Source organism: Oryzias latipes, chromosome 14 (genome assembly GCF_053564925.1).
Source record: "Oryzias latipes strain Hd-rR chromosome 14, Olatipes_Hd-rR_3.1".
NCBI lineage: Eukaryota > Metazoa > Chordata > Actinopteri > Beloniformes > Adrianichthyidae > Oryzias > Oryzias latipes.
Genome location: NC_136250.1, coordinates 26250114 through 26271971, shown reverse-complemented (window position 1 = coordinate 26271971; position 21858 = coordinate 26250114). Strand labels below are relative to the sequence as shown.

The following is a 21858-nucleotide window of genomic DNA, read 5'->3' as shown; positions in this document are numbered from 1 at the left end:
GAATGTGGCACAGCACCATGCTAAACGGATTAAAAAAAAGAACTTGTTTGCCCCATAGAGACAGAAACGTCGCAAATGATCCAAATCTGAAATCAGCATGTCTTTGAATAAACCATGAGACAGTTAATGAGGCACTTGTAGACAAAAACACGGATCAGATGAGCAAAGAAATAACAATTACAAAGAGATTAAAAGTACATTTCTATATGTTAGCAGTTGAAAATGTTTTTGTGAAGTAAGAAAAACTATAAAATAACAAAATTGATAAGATATGGCATATTTTAAATACTCTCAGCTCAAACTGAAAGCGAAAACAGATGAATGTTGTTTGCAGCACAAGCTTTTCCTCGCAGCACTCAGATGACGGAGGAGACTGTATTTAAACTGACAGCCACATCTTTATTATCCTCCCATCTGTGCTCCATTTCTTTTAGGCTTCCTCTTCATTCTACACTTAGGCAGTTTGCAAACCCAAACCTTTCAGAATACAGCAGTACATAAAAGAACTAAAACAGGGGAAACTCTGGCAATAGTTTTTAAAGCTTTTACGAGGGTGCGGTTCTTGGGGTTCGGTTCCAATTAATGAAAATGACTGAAACCATTTATTTATGTCAGCTGCTTTAAAAAAAAACAGGTAAAGGCAGTTGTGATAGTGAGACTGTTTTTATATCCATCTCCTCTAGATGGCTCTGATGCGTTTGTGTTTGCTCCTAAGGAGAGGAACGTTGAGGCCGTCAGAGGAGCGAAGGACGAGAGAGTCCGAGAGATCCGAAACGCCGTAGAAATGATGATCGCTCGTCTGGACAACCACCTGAAAAACAAACTCATCACTCTCATGGGTATGTGCTCAGCTCGCATCACTGCTGCCGGTTCTTATGTTCTTAAATTAAGATTAAGTTCATCTGAATAAAAAATAAAAATCTCTTTTGATGCTTTTGTAGCTTTTTTTATATTGATAAGAAATTTAGATCAAATGTTTTTACATTTTTGAAATGACTTGGGTCACGTTAATGTGAAAATCATCAAAATAACTCGTCAGAATAACAGAGGCTCATTTCAGAGAAGTACATAAAAACATGTTTTTTTCAAGCAATAAAACCAAAGAATAAAAGACAAATCATTAAAATGTATCGATATATCAAACCTATTGAAGATAATAATTCATAAAAATATTTACAAAATATAGAAAATAACAGAAGATGGTGTCATCTCCTTGACATTATCATCAAAAGACATTTGCATGTATTATACAGAATCCTAATGCCTATATTGTCACCATCCACATGGAAATCTGTCACCACATCATTGCAAAAAAAATAAACATATAGTATGTGCACCCAGAAACCAAGTAATGGGTAGGTAGCTTTTTTAATATTTTTACCTATTTAAGTAAGTAAAAATGTGCAGTATATTGCAGATAAAAACAAATAAATAAAAGAATAAAAGTCATTGTTGTAAATAAAAAAAGCTATTGAAGTTAAATAAATAAATACATTGATAAGCAAATATACATTTACATTTTTATGTAAAATATTGACAAATAGTTATGTTTTACTATTTTTTTTAAATAGTTACCATAATCTGGTTCTTAACATTTATTTTAAGGTATTTATACTTGATCAGTCCAAGTCCTTATTGATTATCATCAGAAATTGAAGAGAAGCTAACATTTGTGTGTGTAAGCAATAATGTTTAAAAAATAGCAGATCACAGACATTCAATATCAATAAAGTTTATAATTATTGGTGTAAAAACAATTTTTGCAAGAAACTCCACCTGCAGTTAAAATTTCTCTTGAGTTTTAAAACTTTTCTCTTCCAAAAATACTGACGCTCCAGCCTAAAACACTGAGAGCGACCATTCATAGACACCAGCTATGTGCTTATGAAATATGCATCCTGAGTGAGTGTATGGCCTCACTCAGCACCCACAAACGCAGCCCTCGCACCCTTCCACCCACTCTCGCCAGCTTCCATCAGGGCCCACAATGTGCACGAGTGCTCTTAAAATAGAAACGCGTTTCTCCTCACCAGGCCAGAAGACGTCCTTGACCCAGGAGACGGAGCTGCTGGAGTCTCTGCTGCAGGAGGTGGAGCATCAGGTTGGTGCTTCGCAGCAGATCAAAGCCTTCTTTCACACGGTTTCCACCTCATGCTGCTCTGAGTTATGGGATAAAGATGTGGCAGCAACATTAGCTCAGCAGCAGCTCCACTCAGTGGTGCACATGCTGTCTCAGACTGCTACAAAACATTCTTACTGACAGCATTTAAGAAGAACAAGCTGCAAAAACTCATGACTTTATTGCAATATATGTAAGATCTGTTCTTACAGTTTTCTTTGAATTACATTGGTATAAACACAAAATAGCAGCTCAGCATTTACCAAAGCAGTTCAGGAGAGTGCACAGCTTTGTATCTGCAGCCAAAGAAATCAGATGGAGACCTGAAATTCTTCTAACACCCATTTAATTGTTAACTTAATGGGTTTTGTGTGTTGTTTTATTAATTGTTTAATAATAAGTTTGCATTTTTACCTTAAAGGAAACATTTTAAGTCCTGTAGCAAAAGTTTTGCAAAAAATGCAGCCTAAAAACCATGCAGGAATTCATTTTTAACTAGAAATCGGACAGTAAGATATCAAAATCTGGAAAAAAAGGGGTTCCACACAAACATTCAAAAAGGAAGAATAAGCTTAAAAAATCAGTTAGAATCACTTCAAATTAAATGTTATTCAGCTCTAAAGGTATTCTTTGCTAGTTCAAAGCTAATGGTTTGTATTTTTTTGTTTTTTTCTATATACCCCATTGTAGTTTATTTAAGTGACAAAAAACTAGTGTAATAATTGGAAACGACTCATTTTAGAACAAGATGTGAATTAAATGAGAATGCGGTCTTTGTTGGCCTGTCTTAATAAATCCTCACAGAGTGTAAAGCTTATTCTTAGAACATATAAATCTAAATTTTTGTTTTCATAATAATGATAAGAAATGCCGGTTTAACTGGTCAACATTTATCGAACTTTAAAATCGCATCCTTAAAACTGAACCTAACATTTCAGTACAAGCAAAGCTGGAGAGGACACAGCTTTGCATCTCAGATATAGACCTGACAGAAATTCCACTTTCATGTTTTTTGTGGTTTTTTTTTTAATGTTTTTTTTTTTTAATAACATTTATGGATTTTTATTTATCATTACCTTTAAAGTAAACATCTTAAGTCTCCTGCTCTGAAGAACTCCAGTTTGACAGCATGATCATGTAAATCTAGATTTCAGGTTATTACTGCTGCTGTTTGTGGCTCTATCAGTCACATATTACTTCAATGCATTTCACAACAGAGGTTGATGAATTTATACAGATCAAACCTTACAGTGACATAAGGTGAAAGCAGTAAACTCGCGTACATGTTTTTTTTTTTTTTTTTACAGCTCCACTCTTGCAGTAAAAGTGAACTCATCTCCAAGAGCCCAGAGATCCTGCTCATGTTCCAGCAGGTCCACCGGAAACCTATGCAGTCCTTCGTCACCACGCCGGTCCCCCCAGACTTTACCAGGTTGTCTGCTTTATACAGACAAATGTGCCTTTGACAGCACATGTCGTTTTTTGGAATTTTCCACCATTGATTAATTGACTCTTAAAAAAAAGTTTAATTACTGTTTTTTGTTGTTGTCTTAAAGTGAGCTGGTTCCAGCCTACGACTCCAGCACTTTTGTTCTGGTTAACTTCAGGTAAATCCTCTCTTAACTGAAGAGTAGTGTGCGGTCCTGCCAGCCCTGGTCTGGGGGTCTGGCTGGATCGCCCGGCAGGCAGATTCAGACGATTGATGATTATCTGGATTTTTTTCTTTTTCACTTTGTCTCTCATAGTTAAGGTCTACCTATGATGAAAATTACAGGCTTCTCTCATCTTCTTAAGGAGAACTTGCACAATTGGTGGCTTCTCAATGTACATGCTGTAAAACAGAGAATAATATGACCCACATTCCTGACGGACACACAACTAATTTTGCATCTCTAAATGAAAATAAACAAAAAAAAAAGAAAGGGATTATGGTGTCCTAATGCCATACGTGTTTTTATTGCAGTTAAATATATAATGTTTTAAGGAAAGAGCTTTTCTTTGTCTCGTCAACATGCACTGCAAAAATTTGATCATTGGAAAGTAAAAAGACCCTTCCTCTGAGAAAAATTGTCTTATATTCTGTCTTAGAAGAAAAATAATCTTGTCCATAAAATCTTTCAAAAACAAAATAATCGTAGAAAATATATCGTCTCATCAAGTCCATTTATTAACCAGATTTTTCTTGTTTATTTAAAGAGAAATTCAATTATTTTTAACTTGTTTCTAGAATGGTTATTTTTGTAGTGCACATTTTTTATAGTTTTTATGAAATATCAATTTATTCTAAACTGCCAAATATCTTTTTTAATGGACAACTAAAATGAGGATCTTTTAAAATGATTTCAACAAAATTAGATCTAGTTGTTACATCAGGTCTTTCCTTGACATGTATGTGTTTGCAGTACTCTGAGGCAGCGGGCTGACCCAGTCTACAGCCCCCCACTGCAGATCTCCGGCCTTTGCTGGAGACTCAAAGTCTATCCAGTAAGTTTTCAAACAATTGTATGATTTTTCATCTTTAAAAAATGTCATTTAGCCATAAACGTGGGATTTTTACCAAACCAGCAACTCTGCTAATGTGTCTCTTCAGGATGGGAATGGTGTCGTCCGTGGAAATTATCTGTCTGTGTTCCTTGAACTGTCTGCTGGACTTCCTGAAACATCAAAGTACAAAACATTTCCTTAAAAAATCCCTTCCTTCTGTGATGTCCACATGTATTCTCCTAAATTTTCCAGTAGAATGAATCAAAACATTATTGCGTTTTTGTTAGGCTTCTATCTTCCCTCAAAAAGTGTTTTTTAACATGTTCTTATGACATTTTTCCTCATGATGGAGGATATATATCACGAAAATTAAGCTTAGAGTTGCATTTCTGAGTAAATCTTTAAGCAAATTTCTAATGTACTACTGGCACTCTGCAGAAGTGATGTCCTGGAAACTTACAGATGTTTTGATTTTGGGCTGAAAATTTCATAATCATAGTGGAAAGACAACTGGGAACACTTTTGAAATGATACTTGGAATGGGGCTTTGACATTGTCATAAGTAGAGACTCATATCTGTGTTTTGAAACCACTGCTTTTAACGTTTACATGAAAACATTATTTTCGGCTACTACACAAATTGGAGTTGGATCAGCCTCTGTCTTTCAGTCCAAATCTGAAACTTATTTGTGCTTCATGTCACTTTTTACATTTCAGAAATGTATATAAACATATATGTATAAAATGGATTTTTGCAGATATGAGTACCGTGTTGAAATGGTTCATCAGGCTTCCAGCGACCCGACCAAGAACATCATTCGGGAGTTTGCCTCCGACTTTGAGGTCGGTGAATGCTGGGGCTACAACCGCTTTTTCCGGTTGGACCTCCTCGCCAGCGAGGGTTACCTGAACATGCAGACTGACACGCTGGTTCTCCGGTGGGTCCAGACTCGCCTTATCCCACAGCAAAGGCTCACACATACTCTTTTCAGGCAGTAACTTTGTTGTCTTGATTGTTCTGCACAGCTACCAGGTACGCTCACCGACATTCTTCCAGAAGTGCAGGGATCAGTACTGGTACATCAGCCAGCTGGAGTCGGCCCAGAGCGGCTACGTCCAGCAGATCAACAACCTGAAAGAGGCATGTTGTGTGAAAGATGGAAACGTGCTGAATAACTTTTTTTGAGATTTCTTTGAATATTGTATTCTCATAAACATAGGTCAGTGTGTTGAAGGCTTTTGTAAGCATGTTGTTTGGTTCGACCCAATGTGTCATCAATTTAGTTATTTTAAGAACTTTGTGGGAAATATAAAAACAGATGTAAACCATAAAAAAGGAGAAAAATGCGTGCAATGACGCAAGATTACAGAAACTTGTGAAGTAAGTGAGATGTCGTGTTGTGAATTGTCTACAAATGGACAATTAAGAGACAACAGACGTGTGCCGGCTTTGCCTTTGACGGCCTAAAAACGGTCTTTTAGCTGCTTTGAGTGATGAACGTATTTGATTCCAGAGGCTGGCCATCGAGTTGTTTCGCCGTCAGACATCACGCAGTTCCTCGCCCCCTGACCTGAGGCCTGCTGCAGGCACCACAGCATCTGAAAGAGACCCGCGGTCAGTGAAGAGCGACGGCGACATCCAGAATACTCTGAGCAACAATAAGAAGGAAGAAGAAGAAAGGACACAGCACGATGACTCGAATGTAAGAGTTGCATCAAACTGAACTAAGAAATTTCCAATAATCGTTTTAACTATGTTCAAAGCATTCCCAGTGGTCATTTATTTATGATTATGTAGTTTTTAGCCAAGTTCAAACAACCTGTGTCATTAACTATCATTGTGTTTCTGCAGAGCGACAGGAATTAGTAAGAAATGTACCTCTGAGTTATGGGTGGGACCGTTGGCATGAAGCAAACCCCGTCCCCTCTTCCCATTGCTGAGACCTCTCTGTTTAAGAGAGGTTTAGGCTGTTTAAGCAGAACAGGGAGCTTGTGGCCCACCCAGCGTCACAAATACCGTATTTTCACGGCTATGAGGCGCACTTAAAGTCTTAAATTTTCTATAAAGTGTAGGGGGCGCCCTATGATGCGGTGCGCATAATGTGTAGATGTGGGGCGTAGAAGGAATCGGCGTGAGAAAGGGGGAGAGAAGTATGGGCCCGCTGGAGCATCACTCTCAGTGCTGCCAATTTTTACAAATTCAGTAAGGGAGTGGTAAGCAGGGAAGTAGTTTGCCCACCCTCGTTTGCGGCATTGCAACCCATTTACTTTAATCACAGACAAACATTGTAACAACATGATAGTGACTTCTCTTCACAGCTCCCTAACTCATGGTGTGGGATATCAACACCTCGCATGAGTCTTAGTGGCCATGGGCGGGGCTAAGCCCCGGGTCCCCGCAACATTGTTTACAAAATAGCTGAAGCCTTATTTAAACTGCAGGCTATCAGCTACTTGGATTGATGGATTTTCAGATGCTGTTTTATGACTGAAAAAGTAAATGAAAAGTAACTCCTGCTGCATTTTTTAAACACACACCAAGTGTTTGTGTGTGTGCTTTAGCTGTCGGTGTCTTCACTAGCGCATATTCAGGAAGGAGGAAAGCAGAGATCCGGCGTCCCGTGCTCCCGCGTGAAGAACAAGTAGGGGGGGCCAGGTGCTGAGCGCAAGTGAGTCTGTGAGCGCGCATTCAGTTTGTGTTACTCAATTAAGGGGAACTGTAAAAAAAAGAACAGAGACTGGTACTTTTATTAACCCGCTCTGGAGGCTCTGAGGGTCTGAACGGGGCGTTAACGTGCCCGTGCCTTAACACCCGGTGCCCTTTTTGTATGTGTCAAAGACTTAAAAATCCCTCGTAACTGAGACCGTGCCCTATAACCCGGTGCGTCCTATGGTCGTGAAAATACGATAAGCTCTTTTTCAAATTGCATTTTTTTTTTTTTGTCAACTCTAAAATCACAACAATTTGAAAAAGGAAATACCCAGAAATGCAATTTTATTTTTTAATTTTGTTGATATGTCCTCTGTTATCAGAAAAATACCACAAGAACATGTTAAAAACACTAAAATCTCACTGGAGACTTACTCGTAAGTTGGTTATCTTTTACATCAAGTGTTATGGGAAATTTAAACCAGAAACTAGACTATAATACTTGATGAGATTTAGTGTTTTTGCAGCGAGTGGCACAAACTGTCACCAAAGATGGGAGATTTTACTTCATTGATCATTGTTTGGGGTTCAGGATCTTTCGGACGGAGACCTGGAGGTGGATTGTCTGACGGAGGAGGAGGTGAACCCACTGGATGGGAGCAGCACGTCTGGGAGCTCCACAGCCACCAGCAACACAGAGGAGAATGACATAGACGAGGAGACCATGTCAGTATAAAATCCCACGTTCTATTAGGACTCAAATGATTGTTTTACATCAAATAAGCTTTTAAAGATCACCCTGGATTTCAAAATAAAATGATAGTCTCTTTTTTTCAACTCTGCACAGGTCAGGAGAGAATGACGTCGATTTTATCGGGAATCTGGAAACTGAAGAAGGCGAGCTCCCTGACGACATGGTTGGAGCCACAGGTACGACTCAATCACAAGCATCAGCCATCTTTTCTCGTCATTTTTCTTTCTTTCTTTGCAACTCCTGGAGTTTAAACACTGCTGTGGGAATGCAGCTTTCAGAAAGATAAAGTTGCAGCTGCTGAGGCATTGCTGCCTGGATGTTTTCTGTTTGAGGGTCAGTGTCGTCTCATAAAACACACGCAGGCAGCTCAGAATTTATGACTGTGCTGCTACTGCTCACCTTTGCATTTGCAGGCAACCGCTGCATTATAAATGACTCTCTGTGCATCTCTGTTTTAGAGCATATTTTGTGATGAACGACAACTTTTTTTTAGAGTGGTCATTTATAACAAGAGCTTCACATTTTGCTTCATAAATCTTTAAAAATGACGCATGAAAGTGGTATTGTTTTGTGACTTCCCTTTTTGCTTTTTGGTCATAGTTTCACATTCAGTGCTCTAAATTTTCCTTTTTAATCCTTTTTTACCTTAACAACTTTATTTTAATTATTCTTTAAGTTTGTTTATATTATAATAAATAGCAAAAAATTGTCCTTTGTATGATTTCTTATGTCTCTTCTGTTTAACTTAATATAAAAATACAGAAAAGGTGAGCTTTTGTTATAGTCTACATATTTAAAGGTAGAATTTGAAAATTTTGAAGTCTAAAGTCAGTTGCCAAGTCAGAGAAACGTAAACAATTACTAAAGTAACTAAAATGCAAATTGGATTATTGATTGATTATCTTGAATTAATACATTTAAGGCGTTTTTCCACTATAAAACCTAAAGAGGTGGCTTGTTTTTGTTTTTTGGTCACTTTAAACATCTGGTGTGGTTTTAACAGAGACCTGTACAGAGAGCTCCATTATCTGTCGCTTTGATGAGATGAAATCTGTGTCACGCCTAAATTGGCTTCATATAATGTTGCTACAAACCGCAACAAAAACAACACCAGACACTTTTATTTTTCCCAGTAAAAAGATCACATCCTGGCACCATAATCCTGTAAAAGCTCCTCTTTCCATTTACAACCAAATTATAAACTAACCAATAAAAAAAATCCACCCGGGCTCCCACTGTGCTGATGTGAGTAGCATCTGTCATCAGGTGTTTACCAGGAGTCGAGAGGCAAAAATTGAGCAGGAACAACATGCAGAGTCTAACACTCCCCAATAATGTATTGTCAGAAGTGCTAGTAGTGATCAGTTCTAAGTCAACCTGGATCAATCAATCATGCATAAGCAATCACCTGTCAGCAGGAGTACTCTTTGGTACTGATCTACCTATGAAAAAGGTTTGTTTAAACGGGGCACTTAGGACCGCTTCCTGGTGTTTCTCCTTAACCGACTTGCAGTGATGCTTCACCAAAACCCAGATGAGAATCACTCGTCTGTTTGACTCATAAATAGATTACAGTGAACTAAAGAGACAAAATGTAGTGAGAGCACCAGGGCAGACAGACCCTAGCTTCATTTTACTCTAAAGAAAATCATGTTTTTGGTGTTTTGGACATGTTGCTGTGGCATTTTTTTGAAGACTGAAGGCGTATATGAAGAAAATTGAGCTTAAACTTGCATTTTGAGTTACTTTTGTTAAAATTGTTGTGAATCAGGAGGAGACCGAAAAAGGCTATTTGTGACTTGAGGGGAAGAAGGAAGCAGGGTTGCTCCACACCAACGGTCCCGCCCACAACTCGGAGGTGAATTCCTAATGAACTACTGCTGCTCTGCAGGAATTATGTCCTAGAAAACAGTTTAAAAAAATTTGTGGCTAAAAAACAGCATAATCATAATATAAAAACCACTGGGAATGCTGTTAAAATAGATCAAAAGATGATAAGTGTGGATCTTTTTAAAAGAAATTCCAAAAGAGTTGGAAAAAAATGTGGTGGCGAAACAAGAAGCACTGTGGAAACCTGAGCTCCCCTTCATATACGGGTAGTTTGAGGAATAAACATGAGCATTTAGCTCTACCAAGACTTTCTTAGTCCTGATGCTTTTCTCTGTCTTCTTTGTCATTGCTTGATTTTTAGAACACCATCTCCAAATGTTGGGGCGGTTGTCGCTGTTTGATGTTGTCTTAGGGGTTTGAATGAATCCTTTAAACAAATAAACAAAACTAAACTTTTTCTCAACTTATTTTTACCAGTCAATCAGTTTAGGTCTGAATGTGAGCTACATCAGCCTTGAAGAACCCAAAATGACTTGAAGAAATAAAGTGATGCAACAGTCTTTGGAGTTTTCACACATCGACTGGGGCAGCCTCTAAAACTGGAGCAAAACCGGAGAAATTTAGACCGTCTTCTTTAACATTGCTGAGGCTAAAACCATCAAAAGTTAATGTTTTCTTATCCCCCGAAGGCTCGGTTTTCTCTACGGCTGAGCCACACCAAATCACGATCTCCTTCGCGGGGTTTTAAACCTTCCATTTGTGTTGTCTGACATCAGTATGGGACTAACAAAGTGATGGGATGGCAGGCCTCCCTCAGTGGCTGTGTTGGTGTTGAATGTATTAAGAGATGAGTCATTGCTGGTGCCCTGTGCTCCTTGCTGCATGCTAATATTGGAACACTTGCAGTTTGTACTGTATGTTTGGAGGGGAGGGGGTCTTTTTACTACAGTCTATCAACACACACTTTATTTTCAGCGGTCAAAGCTACACTGCTAACATTATTTTCTCAATTTTACACTTGTGTGAACAGGTTTTTTGTGCAAAACATTGACTGAGAATAAAATACCCCAGGAGCTGGAACTGGGCCAGTTTGGTGTGGAGTGCAGAGATAATGACTCAGAGCCTCTTGAAGCCGAATCACAATTTCTGTTCTCCAAGTTAAAAAGGAGTTACACAACAGCTTTGAAAAAAAAAATAAGAATTGGCTATGCGGCATTCAAGATATTAGTTTTGTCTGTTTGAGTGCTTGCATCAGCATCGCATTTTAATGCAAAAAAATGCAGCAAATGTGTCGGATCAGGAAATGTTTAGGGTTGGTGGTAACTCTGCTCAAAGGGTGGATGGAGTCACATTGATGCAGAGACAGAAATGTGACTGTTTCCTTTAGAAAGATTACAAAAATATACAGGAATCTACCAAAAAATGTTAGTACCCACCCCAAGGTAATTACAATCATTGTATTGATTAATAAATATAATGAATGCTGATAATATACAGACTTTCTGGGTTCATAATATGCACCTTGGTTTTGGCACAAAGGGAAAAAGCAAATCATGTTACGTTTTTTCAGCCGAATTTGAAGCATTCACTAAATCAGACAGGTTCCTTAGCTGAAGGGGTTTTTCTGTTTTATTAAATTAACTTATAAAAGTAAACGGAATCAGTGAATGCCTTAGGGATTTTTGATTATAGGAGTTGCAGCATAAACGTTAATGCAAACGCAGAAAACATATATTTATTATGGTAGAGTGAAGCAAAAAAGTCACATACTCTGCAAGTTGTCTCATTTAAAAGACAGAAGTTTGTCATCTTCATCATGGATGCACTTTGAAAAGGAGATTCCATCTCAAGAGACTTACTATTAAAATGAAGTTTAAATGAAAAGAAAAATAAATAAACTTCAGCTGTAAGAGACAGAACATTAAAAAATCCATGATATTGTATGGTTTTAAAATAATTTATTTGTATAATTCTGCAGAAAGTGTGTATTTAATTTCAACAAACATGCCAGAAAGATGTCTCTGGCAGACCTGTTACTTCTTCTGTAAATACATATACCCTACATTTAACTTTCAGAAATCCCGGCGTGGTTAAGTATTGATGGGAAAAAAAGAACATATTTCTCCTGATTTGAAGAGTTGGAACACAACCAAAAATGTGGATCAGTTTTTACCTCATTGATGATGTTTGTCCTTTGTCTTCCCACCACCACTTGTTAAAAGCTTGGTAAAAGTTAACGCGAGGCTTCCTTTTGTGGCTTTTTCTCTATTTGTTGCATGTTGGTGATGTTTTCTACCGTTTTAAAATCCAACATACTCTCCAGTTCTCATCTGAGCTCAGCCTCCTAGGATTTATATTTTCATCATTCATGTTTTTTTGCCCCCCTTTTTATGGTTTTTTTTTTCAGATTATTTCCAACTATTTTTTTCTTATTTTTTGCACATTAGTACCATGATGTTTTGATTTTATTACTAATACAATTTTCTGAACTAATATCATTGAACATTTATTTTAATAGAAGAAAATATTATAAAAACGGCTATCCAGATTAAAGTTTTTAAGAGATGAAACTTCTTCAACAGATGATTCTATAGAATCATCCTGAATGAATGGAAGTCTTCACGGACAAATTTAAATGAATGTTTTTAAGAGAGTTATTTACATTTTGGTCTTTATTTTCTGTCTAATAGTTCAAATAAATCTGTTTCTGATCTGCAGGTGGTGCCAGCTCCGGCCTGCGCTCAGCTCACCGCAGCGCCCCTACTGGCCGCAGTACAAACGGCAGTGCAGCTGGTGGCGGTGCCGTCGGGCCAGGCAGCAGCAGCAGCCTCCTGGAGATCGACCCAGTCATCCTGATCCAGCTGCTGGATCTGAAGGAGAGAAGCAGCGTGGAGTCTCTGTGGGGGCTTCAGCCTCGGCCCCCGGTTTCTCTGCTCCACAGCCAAGGTGTGCAAACACGTTCAACTCGTGTGTCAACAAAACACTCCAGCTAAACCGACAGTCGATACCTGAACCCACAAGCAGAGCTCCTCAAATAAAAAAATCAATTTACACCATTATGTTCGGCAGAGGCTTTAAATGTGACATTGATCCTTCGTTTTCACATCGCAACTTTGGAGGCAGAAAGAATCTGTTTTTTTCCTCGCAGAGACTGAAACCAAATGACATAATTAGTTCCTGCTATAGTATTTTGCACACACATTTCTTTCAATTTACAAATACATTTTTCAGTAGTTATTTAAGAAGTTTATTTTATTTGTATTACGCTTCCTCCGGCAACAAATGTTATTTACAGGAATGTGAAGGAAGCAACAGGGTCTTTTTTGTTTTAGATTAGAAACGAGGTCTGTGTGTTTAGACTTTCCCTCCATATAATCCAGCGGAATATATGTGAAAAGTGGGTAAAATGCCATTTAAATAATTTTATTAGCGATTCTGATCTATAAGTATTTACGTATATTTGACTCCAATCTTAGAAATGAAACCTTTTCACTAAAAACTTCGACCCTGGAAAGAAAACTTAATGGACTTTGGTGTTTAATTTCCATCCAAAATGCTGTGTTCACACAGAACGCGATTAACGCGTCAAATTTACATCCCTGCCTCTTTTGACTCGTGTCAATGTCACTGCTAGACGCTTGTCCAAAAGTATGTTGGTAAACCTGACAGTCCCTCAATTGGTGGGAGGAGCTACTGTAGAATTGCCATTGAGAGATAAAGTTTATTTATTTTGAAGAGTCCTACAAAAACAGAGGTAATCCCTATCGGTGTTCATGAGATCCCTCAGAGACGGTACTTCTGTCTCTCTGTGACCCAGTTTGATGATTTGCTGTCCCACATTAGTCCAGGAGGGGAGGGGGGAGCAACGAGAGGAACTTTTTATTATTGTCTCGATACAAATAAGTCAAATATCACAAAGTTCAGGAGGAGAACAATTAGATTCTTCCCCCTGTTTTGCTTTATTTAGTCGCTATATAATGCTGTCGTCGCTGATTGCGTCATCAAGTCACAGGCCAAAGCTGAGTTTCTGATTGGTTCAGGAGACACAAATTCTTTGCCAGATATTTCAACTCCAAAAACGTGGGGCTACAACACCTGAAATACACCGCCGCTACAACATGATTGTTCATTCACCTTCTTACATCCTGTCAAATGTGTCTACAAATGTCGGAGAGCGTTAGTTTAACAAGACAAAGCAGCAAACAGAGTTTACACTTCATAAGCCTTGTTTCCTCTGTGTTGACTCACCTCCAGCCCATGTTCACTCGAGAAAAGAACGAGAGCGGCGGCCTCAGGCGGTGCGGCGATCGGCTCCAGACTCCAGCGTCTTGATCCGCCTCAAAGCTCAAATGGCCGAAGTCCGCAGCAAGATGTCGGATGTCAAGAGTCAAATGCTGGAGACCCGGGTGTCTGCGGAGGCCCGGCCCGGCCCATCTGGTGCTTTCTGCGCGGAGGAGGTCTTGTCTCACCATGGCGATGCGGAGATGACAGCCTGCCGTAAGCCTGGTGAGCTGGAGCTGGGGACAAGATCAGCGGCAGCTCGGCCCAGGCCCTGCCACTCTGGTAAAGACCCTTATAGGATGTGTACAGTAACTCAAATCATTTAAATGAAGTGTCAAAGAGTTCATTCTGTCTGAAGACCACAGACTCCTCTCTGCTGGCGTTTGCAGATCCAGAGAAACTTGAGGATTTCATTGACTCACAAATCACAGTTTTTGACTTTTACGTCTTAATATTCTGCTTGAATTAACAAAATAATGTATCTTTCAAAAAAAATTACCTTCAGCGTTTGGCAGAAATCTAAGGACAGGTATTAAATAGTAATGTGCCCCAAAAGATTTATTCATGACTTTATACATTTCTGTAAAATGTAAGTGTAGAATGTAAACCCTCGAACTGACTAAAAAAGGATTTTGGCTGTGATTTTTTTGTCTTGCATGAAATCCTTGAAATTTTCATTTGGATGTCAGGATGAAGAGTTTTTTTTTAGAGGTTTGCCTCCAACAAAATCACTAAAAAAGCTAGAAGATATTATCAGGACTTTGTAAAAATATTACATATGCACAGATTAAAACTTAAGAAAGCTTATTTAAGAATAAAGTTTAGCAAATATTGTTCGAGCAGATGGACTTCTTTTCAGGTGATAAAAAAAATAGAACTTACAAAGACAAAGTCTTTACAGCATTATATAACTTCCGATAGAAGAATAGATGTTGCTTTTTTCCTGTATGCAGCCAGGAAGTCGCTGTCCCCCGTGCTGGACAGCAGCTCTGTGGTTGTGAAGAGGAGGAGTCCAGAGGAGATGGACACAGAGCTGAGAGCTGCAGAACCTGCTGCAGAGCTCACCCTGCATCCTGCAGATGTCATGTCCACTGCAGATGGTCAGCCATCCTCCTTTTTTTCTCCTCATAACCACACCTTTTACCTTTAGTGGGCCTTACGGGAAATGATAAGTTGTAAATACGGTGTTCTCCTGCTATATCGCCATTCACTTTTCACTGTCTCACTTTTTCGCAAATTTATTTTGTTCTGCGTCCTGATTGGCTGTTGTCGAAAATGGATTGTTTGAAAACCTCTCCGTTGGTTCTTTGTTGTTTTCTCTGAAAATGTTCTGTGAGTTTGGCAGTGTTCGCTCTTTCTTCCTGCTTCCTTTCGTAGCACATTGTGTTACCATTTCACAGCTCTCTTTACACATTTGTCACATTTGATTAAAAATAAAAATATGTATTTTTTTGTTCTCTAGAACAAACACTTACTTTACACAATGTTGACTTTGTTGAACTTTAGATTGAAACTTCACACTTCCCTTCGAATACCTTTTACTCTCGAGGTTGATAAGGACGTTAAAGGACTTCTGTTGAACTTGTTCATCTTAATTAGGGACAACAAATAAACTTCATTCAGTCATGTCTTTAATGGATCACTGAGTTCTACTGCTGCATGTGACATTTATTTTGGTTGTCTCTGTTCCAGGAGCGGTGAAGGCTGACGTTCTTACAGGGACCCTGGTGTCCCTCGGCAGCTCCACATCAGAGCAGATTTCCTCCTCCAAGCAGCAGTATTGTGTGGAGCAGCAGCTGTACGGGGCCTCAGGATCCAGAGACGATATCTTCACCCTTGGGGGGCCAGGCTACCTAACCACCAGCAAGAGCTGCAGCGGCAAAACCGGGTGCGGCTGAGGTCCGTGGTGTATCTGTCTTCCGTGGGCTTTTCTTACCGCTCTGCATGTCTTCTTCCTGCAGAGCTGCTATGTTGGACTGTGAGGCTGGAGGCTCAGGAAACTCCCATCAGTCCTTGCTGGAGGGAACCAATGCACCGCCTAGTGAAGGTTGATGTCTTCTTGTAAATCCGGGCCCCAGCTTTATTCTCAGCATCTCTACTATAAAGTTTTTCTGACATAAAAATGTCTGAACTCTGAGCCTTGAAAAGCATTAAAAAACTAATTTGAGATATGAATTCTTCAAAGTTTTTCTTGCAGCATGACAGAAGTTTCCTAAAGTCTGCTTCATTTTCATGTGCAAGATGCTCAGAAATTTTACTGCCGGGTGAACAAAGAAGTGAAATATTAGATCTAATTGTAATGTTTTTGTCTTTTTCTCCCCATAACTAAAGATCAGTCATCGTCCATCCTGGTGGCGGCAACCAGCAGTGACAGTGACTCTGAGGATGAAGCTCTGCAGAGCTGCACCTCTCGCTATGACAACCACACTCCTCCCTGCACAGGTACATACACTGCCCCAGGTTTCAGTTATTTATTTATTAGAGACGAGCCACACAAACCATAAAAATCGATACATTTTTAAAAGTAGTTGATCAGCCTCGTAGGCCTCTTAGTTACCAATCAGTGATAGAATTGGTTTTGATCACTGCGCTAGCTTCTTTAAAAAACAAAATTTTGCTTTAAAAACAAGCGGTAAGAGGTGAACTTTCTCTCTGAACCGATGCTTTATGTATGACCAGCATATACCGGTATATCACCTTTCTTTGCCGCTGCAGCCGAGATTGGAGGTCGGTGCGGCTTGTTGTCACTGTAGCGTGACAATGCGCCGCACCAGATAACAAATAGTCTACTTTGTGTGAAAAAAGCGATCCAAACCAAAAAATACCAAGAAGAAAGTACTGAAAACTGATTGAATATTTATTTCTTTTGTAAGTGACCATGGTATAAGTGGGTAATGGTCTTCGAAGTTTGCATTATCAGACATTAATCCACTTTGTGCGTTAATTTCTGATAATGCACACTTTGTCGGCCATTAACCTTTAATTAATAGGATGAATAATAACTATGGGTGTGTATCTTTCCCTCTAACGAGATTCAATATGCATCTCCATACATGGCCCACAAATCGAAACATGGAAGGTGATAGATACAGTCTTTTATATTAAGTTTTTTTACTGGCACTTAAAATATGTTTCACAAAATCGCTTCAAACATAAAAAAATCTGTCATTTTGGGTCTTTTAGACTGTTTTGTTCTTCGTGGTTCGGTAAAAGTGTGTCACTTGTATTGTTTGAAGTGAAAAAAGGGTTATAGTATGTTTAGTGCACACAGCACACATCCCTCATTGTAGTTTACCTTCAGTCAATAGTATTTGACTCGCCATGGCAGAAGCTAGCTTCTTCTTGTTTGCCTCACATGTACATAAAAGGCAGCGACAGTAGAAACACAACCAGAAGAGAAACTGACAAAGTTTACCAGAAATTGATCATTTACTTCCTGATTGGTTTTTATATTAATTTTTTCCAACATTCGTATTTGTGGTTTTAAGCTGATACTGCTGTTGCTTCCATAGCTAGATTAATTTTTTGACATGTATCTATTCTCTTTACATTTTTATTATTTCTATATCATCTCTATTATGCCAGAAGGAGAAAAACTCATTGAGATTAAAAAATATATATTTTTCAAGTGAGGTCTGGGCAATAATGCAGCAGAATAGGAACAAAATACAACCACAAAACTAAAATAAACTCCATGAAGTACATCTAAAGAATTGAAATGAATTTCAAAAACAAGAGCATCCTTAAATGGATGTTTGAAGTGGAAAAATGTTTCCATGATTTGCTGTTTCTATTGTCTTCACACATTTAGCTTCTACTTTGGGGATATCACATGTATTAAAGTAAAAATAATACTTTGTTTAGCTAGAACTTAGTAGGAAGCTGGTTCTGATGAACCCCAGCGTGGAATGATCTACTGAATCTGAGTACTAGATAAGACATTTTATAATTCAACACTTGTAAAAATGCTTATTATTTCCCAGAATTCCATGAGAAGCAAAAATGGCTTCTGCAATACAATCCAACCTTTAGTAAGGCTGAGTTTCTTCATATGCAGCATCGAATCCTTCTTTTTTATTCATCTTAGTGACATAAAATGACCCAAAATGTCAAGAGTTGACCGAAAACTGTGTCAAGCAGTAGAAGCGTTTGCATTTCTGTCCTTGTGGATAAAAAAGGCGCGCATCGTCTGTTTCTGCTCTGATCCAGGAGAACAGCTTCTGTCCGAAGACACGAGTCTGCCCGGCGACAGGTGATTCCCTCCCACCGCTGCTTTATCCTGCGAGGACAAGCGGCAGCGCGACGCCACGACGGCCGGAAACAGCCACACGCGTGCGATTCCCACAGACCTGTAGAGTAGAAACTGCCTGCTGTGCATGAGTTCACTAAGAAGACGATTCAGGAAACTGGATCTCCTGCTGCCTTCAGTCAGTATAGGACCAAGCTTTCACCGACCACGTGGACCGGTCTTCACTATTCCAGACGATTGCATGCTTTCGTCTTACTCACTCTGGTCTGGTTTGTCTTGTGATTTAAAAGTTGGTCGTCATGTTGTGTAGGGGGGTGCACATACTTGGGGGTCATTTTAATGTTACATCTCAGACCACAGTGTTCCACCGTGACTGAAGCGCACGCCATCATCGGCGTTTTCTACCGTGCTCATTGTTTTTGTGCTTTCGGCTCTTCTCCTCAATTTCCCATTTATTTTTAAAAAACCTCTGCAACCTGTCAGCTACTGAACAGCATTGTGCGTTCTTTCCGGAGGTGAACTCTTTCTGATCATTTATGTAAATGCCTTCACCGTGAATGGCAGCCGCGGCTTCGTGCCCGTTCTGAAGGCGCATCAAGGACTGAACCGCATGGAACGTGAATCCCAGGCTGCTCCCAGAGCTTCAGGCTAAAAGCTCCGCAGGACGCCGCTGACTCCAGATGGATGGCAGAGCAGGTGTTGGTTTCTTTCCCCTGACACGGGAAGGCGTGTGCAACACCCCTGCGTGCACGTGCAGCTTCTACACTTCCAGATTTTGTCCAATTAACTTTAACACGCAGCTTTTGCTCAATCCGAGGCTCTTTTTCCACATTACAAGCTATTATCTGAATTATCAGGTTATTTGGATTTTTGGTGCATTTTTTTAAAGGGGCCAGTTCACTCTATTCACAGAAAAATGTCCTCAAGTCTTAAATTGCAGTTAGAGACACGTTAAGAGCAGCTTCTTTCTCATTTTTTGATTAATTATACCCTTTGTAGTTCATAAATTACTTGTACATTTACCCAGACAACTGGATTTTCATTTCTCCTCTTGTCTTGTAGATGTCCTGTCAGACAAATGATCAACAAACGTGGAAAATATCAACATTGTTTTTGTAAATATGAATGAATAAAGATGAATGTCAGCAGTCCTGTGGTACTAAACTTAAAATATTGAAAACTGACAACAAGCAACAAAAACTCATTAATTTTGTGTGAAGTGAAGCTCTGCGTCGTGCTGTCGGAACAGTTCTCAGAGGAAGCCGACATCCACACCCAATAGAAGTTGATTATATAACAGATTTTCTGCTGCACTCTTGGCTTTTCTTGATGGATTTGTCATTTCACACCTCAGTGATCAAACAAACAGAGCAGACACAACGTAAAGGTTGCAGCAGATTTTTGCACAGCACCAGGGGAACAGGCAGTTTTTAGGGCCTTTCTGCACCTTATCTTTAAATGTGAAGTGGAGCCAGACTTTTTTTTAGCATTTGAAAACATACTTCTAACCTTCAAGAGTCATTCTTTTCGTGTTGATAGAAAGTCTTGAACGGCTTTATTAGGCGTTTCCCCTTTAAATGCTTCTTTTTTGTGTCATCTACTGAATGTTCTCACAATGCAGCCTGCATTATTCTGTGTATATTCTTCCTTTTTGGTGTTAATAAATAGTTTTATGAAGTTGCACTAATTTCTGTTGGATTCTCTTATTTTTCAGATTGGAAAATAACATTTACTCAGGAATATATTATGAAATACCGTACTTTTTATTTCTAATTAAGGAAGGGCGACTTTAGGAAGAACCAATTTGTCACAAAAAAGACAGACACATTTTTATTTGTTTTGTTGTATTTTCACTGAAGATTTAGCTGGTTTTTTTTAGCAGGTACTACCTTACCCCTATTGGATGAATGGCTGCCCTTCACCCATACATGAAATCATGCATTGCTTATTTTGCTCAACATTAAAACAGAATTTTGGATCCCGAAGATCATAAATTATTCAAAAATAGTAAAAAAGTAAACATCAATGGCGTGCAAAAATTGGCCCAGGGTTTATTATATGTGTTCAGACAGAACAGAAGACTTGGCTGTCTGTTTTCTTAACTTCACAGTCCTGCCCTACTGAAAGTCCAAACTGGTGTGATGGAGAATCAAAGGCAGATTAGAAGTGAGGTGAAGTGAGGAGTCTTTTTATAGACGGAATGAGGAGGACCGACCGACCGCTCATTTCTGCAAAGCTGTTTATGTAACGTCAGACAACACTGCTCCAGGAGAGCCCTATTACAGCATCACATCTATTCAAGTTGCGACTTCCAGCATCTCAATCTGTATACCTGAAGAGAAACGATTGAGCTTCTCTTCCAGGTAAATAAAATAAAAAGAACTTTTCAGCATGTTAGCACAAGCTGCAGAGGAAGCAAAAAAAAATAATTGGGTAATCAACTTTGGAAATGATATTAACCCTTGTGCTATCCCAGGCACTTTAACATTGGAAGTGGGGTCATCTAGACCCACTAGACAGTGCGCGGAACCTTTTTTCTTCAATGATTTGTGATCTTCACTGGTGTCCATGGATTACAGGAAATCTTTCCACCTTTATCCCCCTTTGTCATGGTAGTCATCAGTGGTCACTGCTGTTTTGATTTCTGAACCTCCAGGTGTTAAAACTTGAGACTGCAAAGAGACTGTAAAGTGGGACCTTCGTTGGTCAGATTTGTTTCTCAATCCCGAGTTTAAATTCCAAACATCTTGCAACCTTTTTTTCTTTCTTTAACACTCCCTGAGTGAGATCCAAAGCTGCAATAAGGAAGCAGTAGGTGGCAACTTCCAGCTGAAATCCCAGATGTTTTTTGCTGAAATGTTTAGCAGAATGTTTCAAAAATTAAATCTACTGCATAGAAGTTTGGGTTTGATTTTACAGTCTAAAACATCAAAATCAACTCAGCCCAGAAAAATACAATATTTAACTCTTCAGAAAAGGAAAAAGCATCAGCCAGAAACTTGGTCTAATCTTTATATATACATTATTAGTCACCAGTTACAGTACACATTTATATACTACAGGAACACCGACAATACAGGTACTCAGTGTTTTTTTTTCTTTTTTTCCCTTATCTAATCTGCATGTTGAAGAACAACCAATCATGGGGTTTGCCTTCAATCCTTGGGGTAGGGGGCAAGAACGGGAGTCTGCCCCATCATAAGACACCATCCACTGGTCTACATTTGAACAGTCCAACAAGGCCTCTCGCTTTTCTGCTGAGGAATGCCAATTCAACGGAAATGTCCTGCCTCCTTTATCTCAGCTCCTCTGAAGGAAGAAAGCTTCACATTCACAATTTCATCCACATAAAGATCCTCTAAATTTAAAATGAGAAATTATAATCTTGGATTCCTTATGTATTCTTTTCTTAAAAAAGATTGAGGAGTGAATGGGAAACTGACTTCGTAAACCCTGCAGTCATGCTCGTTCAGGTATGGCTAACAGAACAA

The 21858-nt window shown here is 39.1% G+C and overlaps 1 protein-coding gene across 2 annotated transcripts in view; it reads left to right on the top strand.

Moving 5' to 3' along the window:
- trim37 (tripartite motif containing 37) overlaps positions 1-20054 on the top strand; it is a 28316-nt gene extending 8262 nt beyond the window's left edge. For both annotated transcript variants that reach the window (XM_004076825.5, XM_078930811.1), the window contains 18 exons: positions 716-839; positions 2034-2101; positions 3427-3551; positions 3676-3726; positions 4522-4603; positions 4710-4786; positions 5362-5541; positions 5630-5744; positions 6118-6306; positions 7846-7979; positions 8101-8183; positions 12556-12783; positions 14092-14400; positions 15072-15218; positions 15811-16006; positions 16080-16165; positions 16450-16560; positions 18328-20054. In XM_004076825.5, the coding sequence (XP_004076873.1) occupies positions 716-839; positions 2034-2101; positions 3427-3551; positions 3676-3726; positions 4522-4603; positions 4710-4786; positions 5362-5541; positions 5630-5744; positions 6118-6306; positions 7846-7979; positions 8101-8183; positions 12556-12783; positions 14092-14400; positions 15072-15218; positions 15811-16006; positions 16080-16165; positions 16450-16560; positions 18328-18374 (2352 nt within the window). In that variant the 3' untranslated portion in view covers positions 18375-20054. The remainder of the gene's footprint in view (positions 1-715; positions 840-2033; positions 2102-3426; positions 3552-3675; positions 3727-4521; positions 4604-4709; positions 4787-5361; positions 5542-5629; positions 5745-6117; positions 6307-7845; positions 7980-8100; positions 8184-12555; positions 12784-14091; positions 14401-15071; positions 15219-15810; positions 16007-16079; positions 16166-16449; positions 16561-18327) is intronic.
- Positions 20055-21858: the final 1804 nt, after the last annotated feature.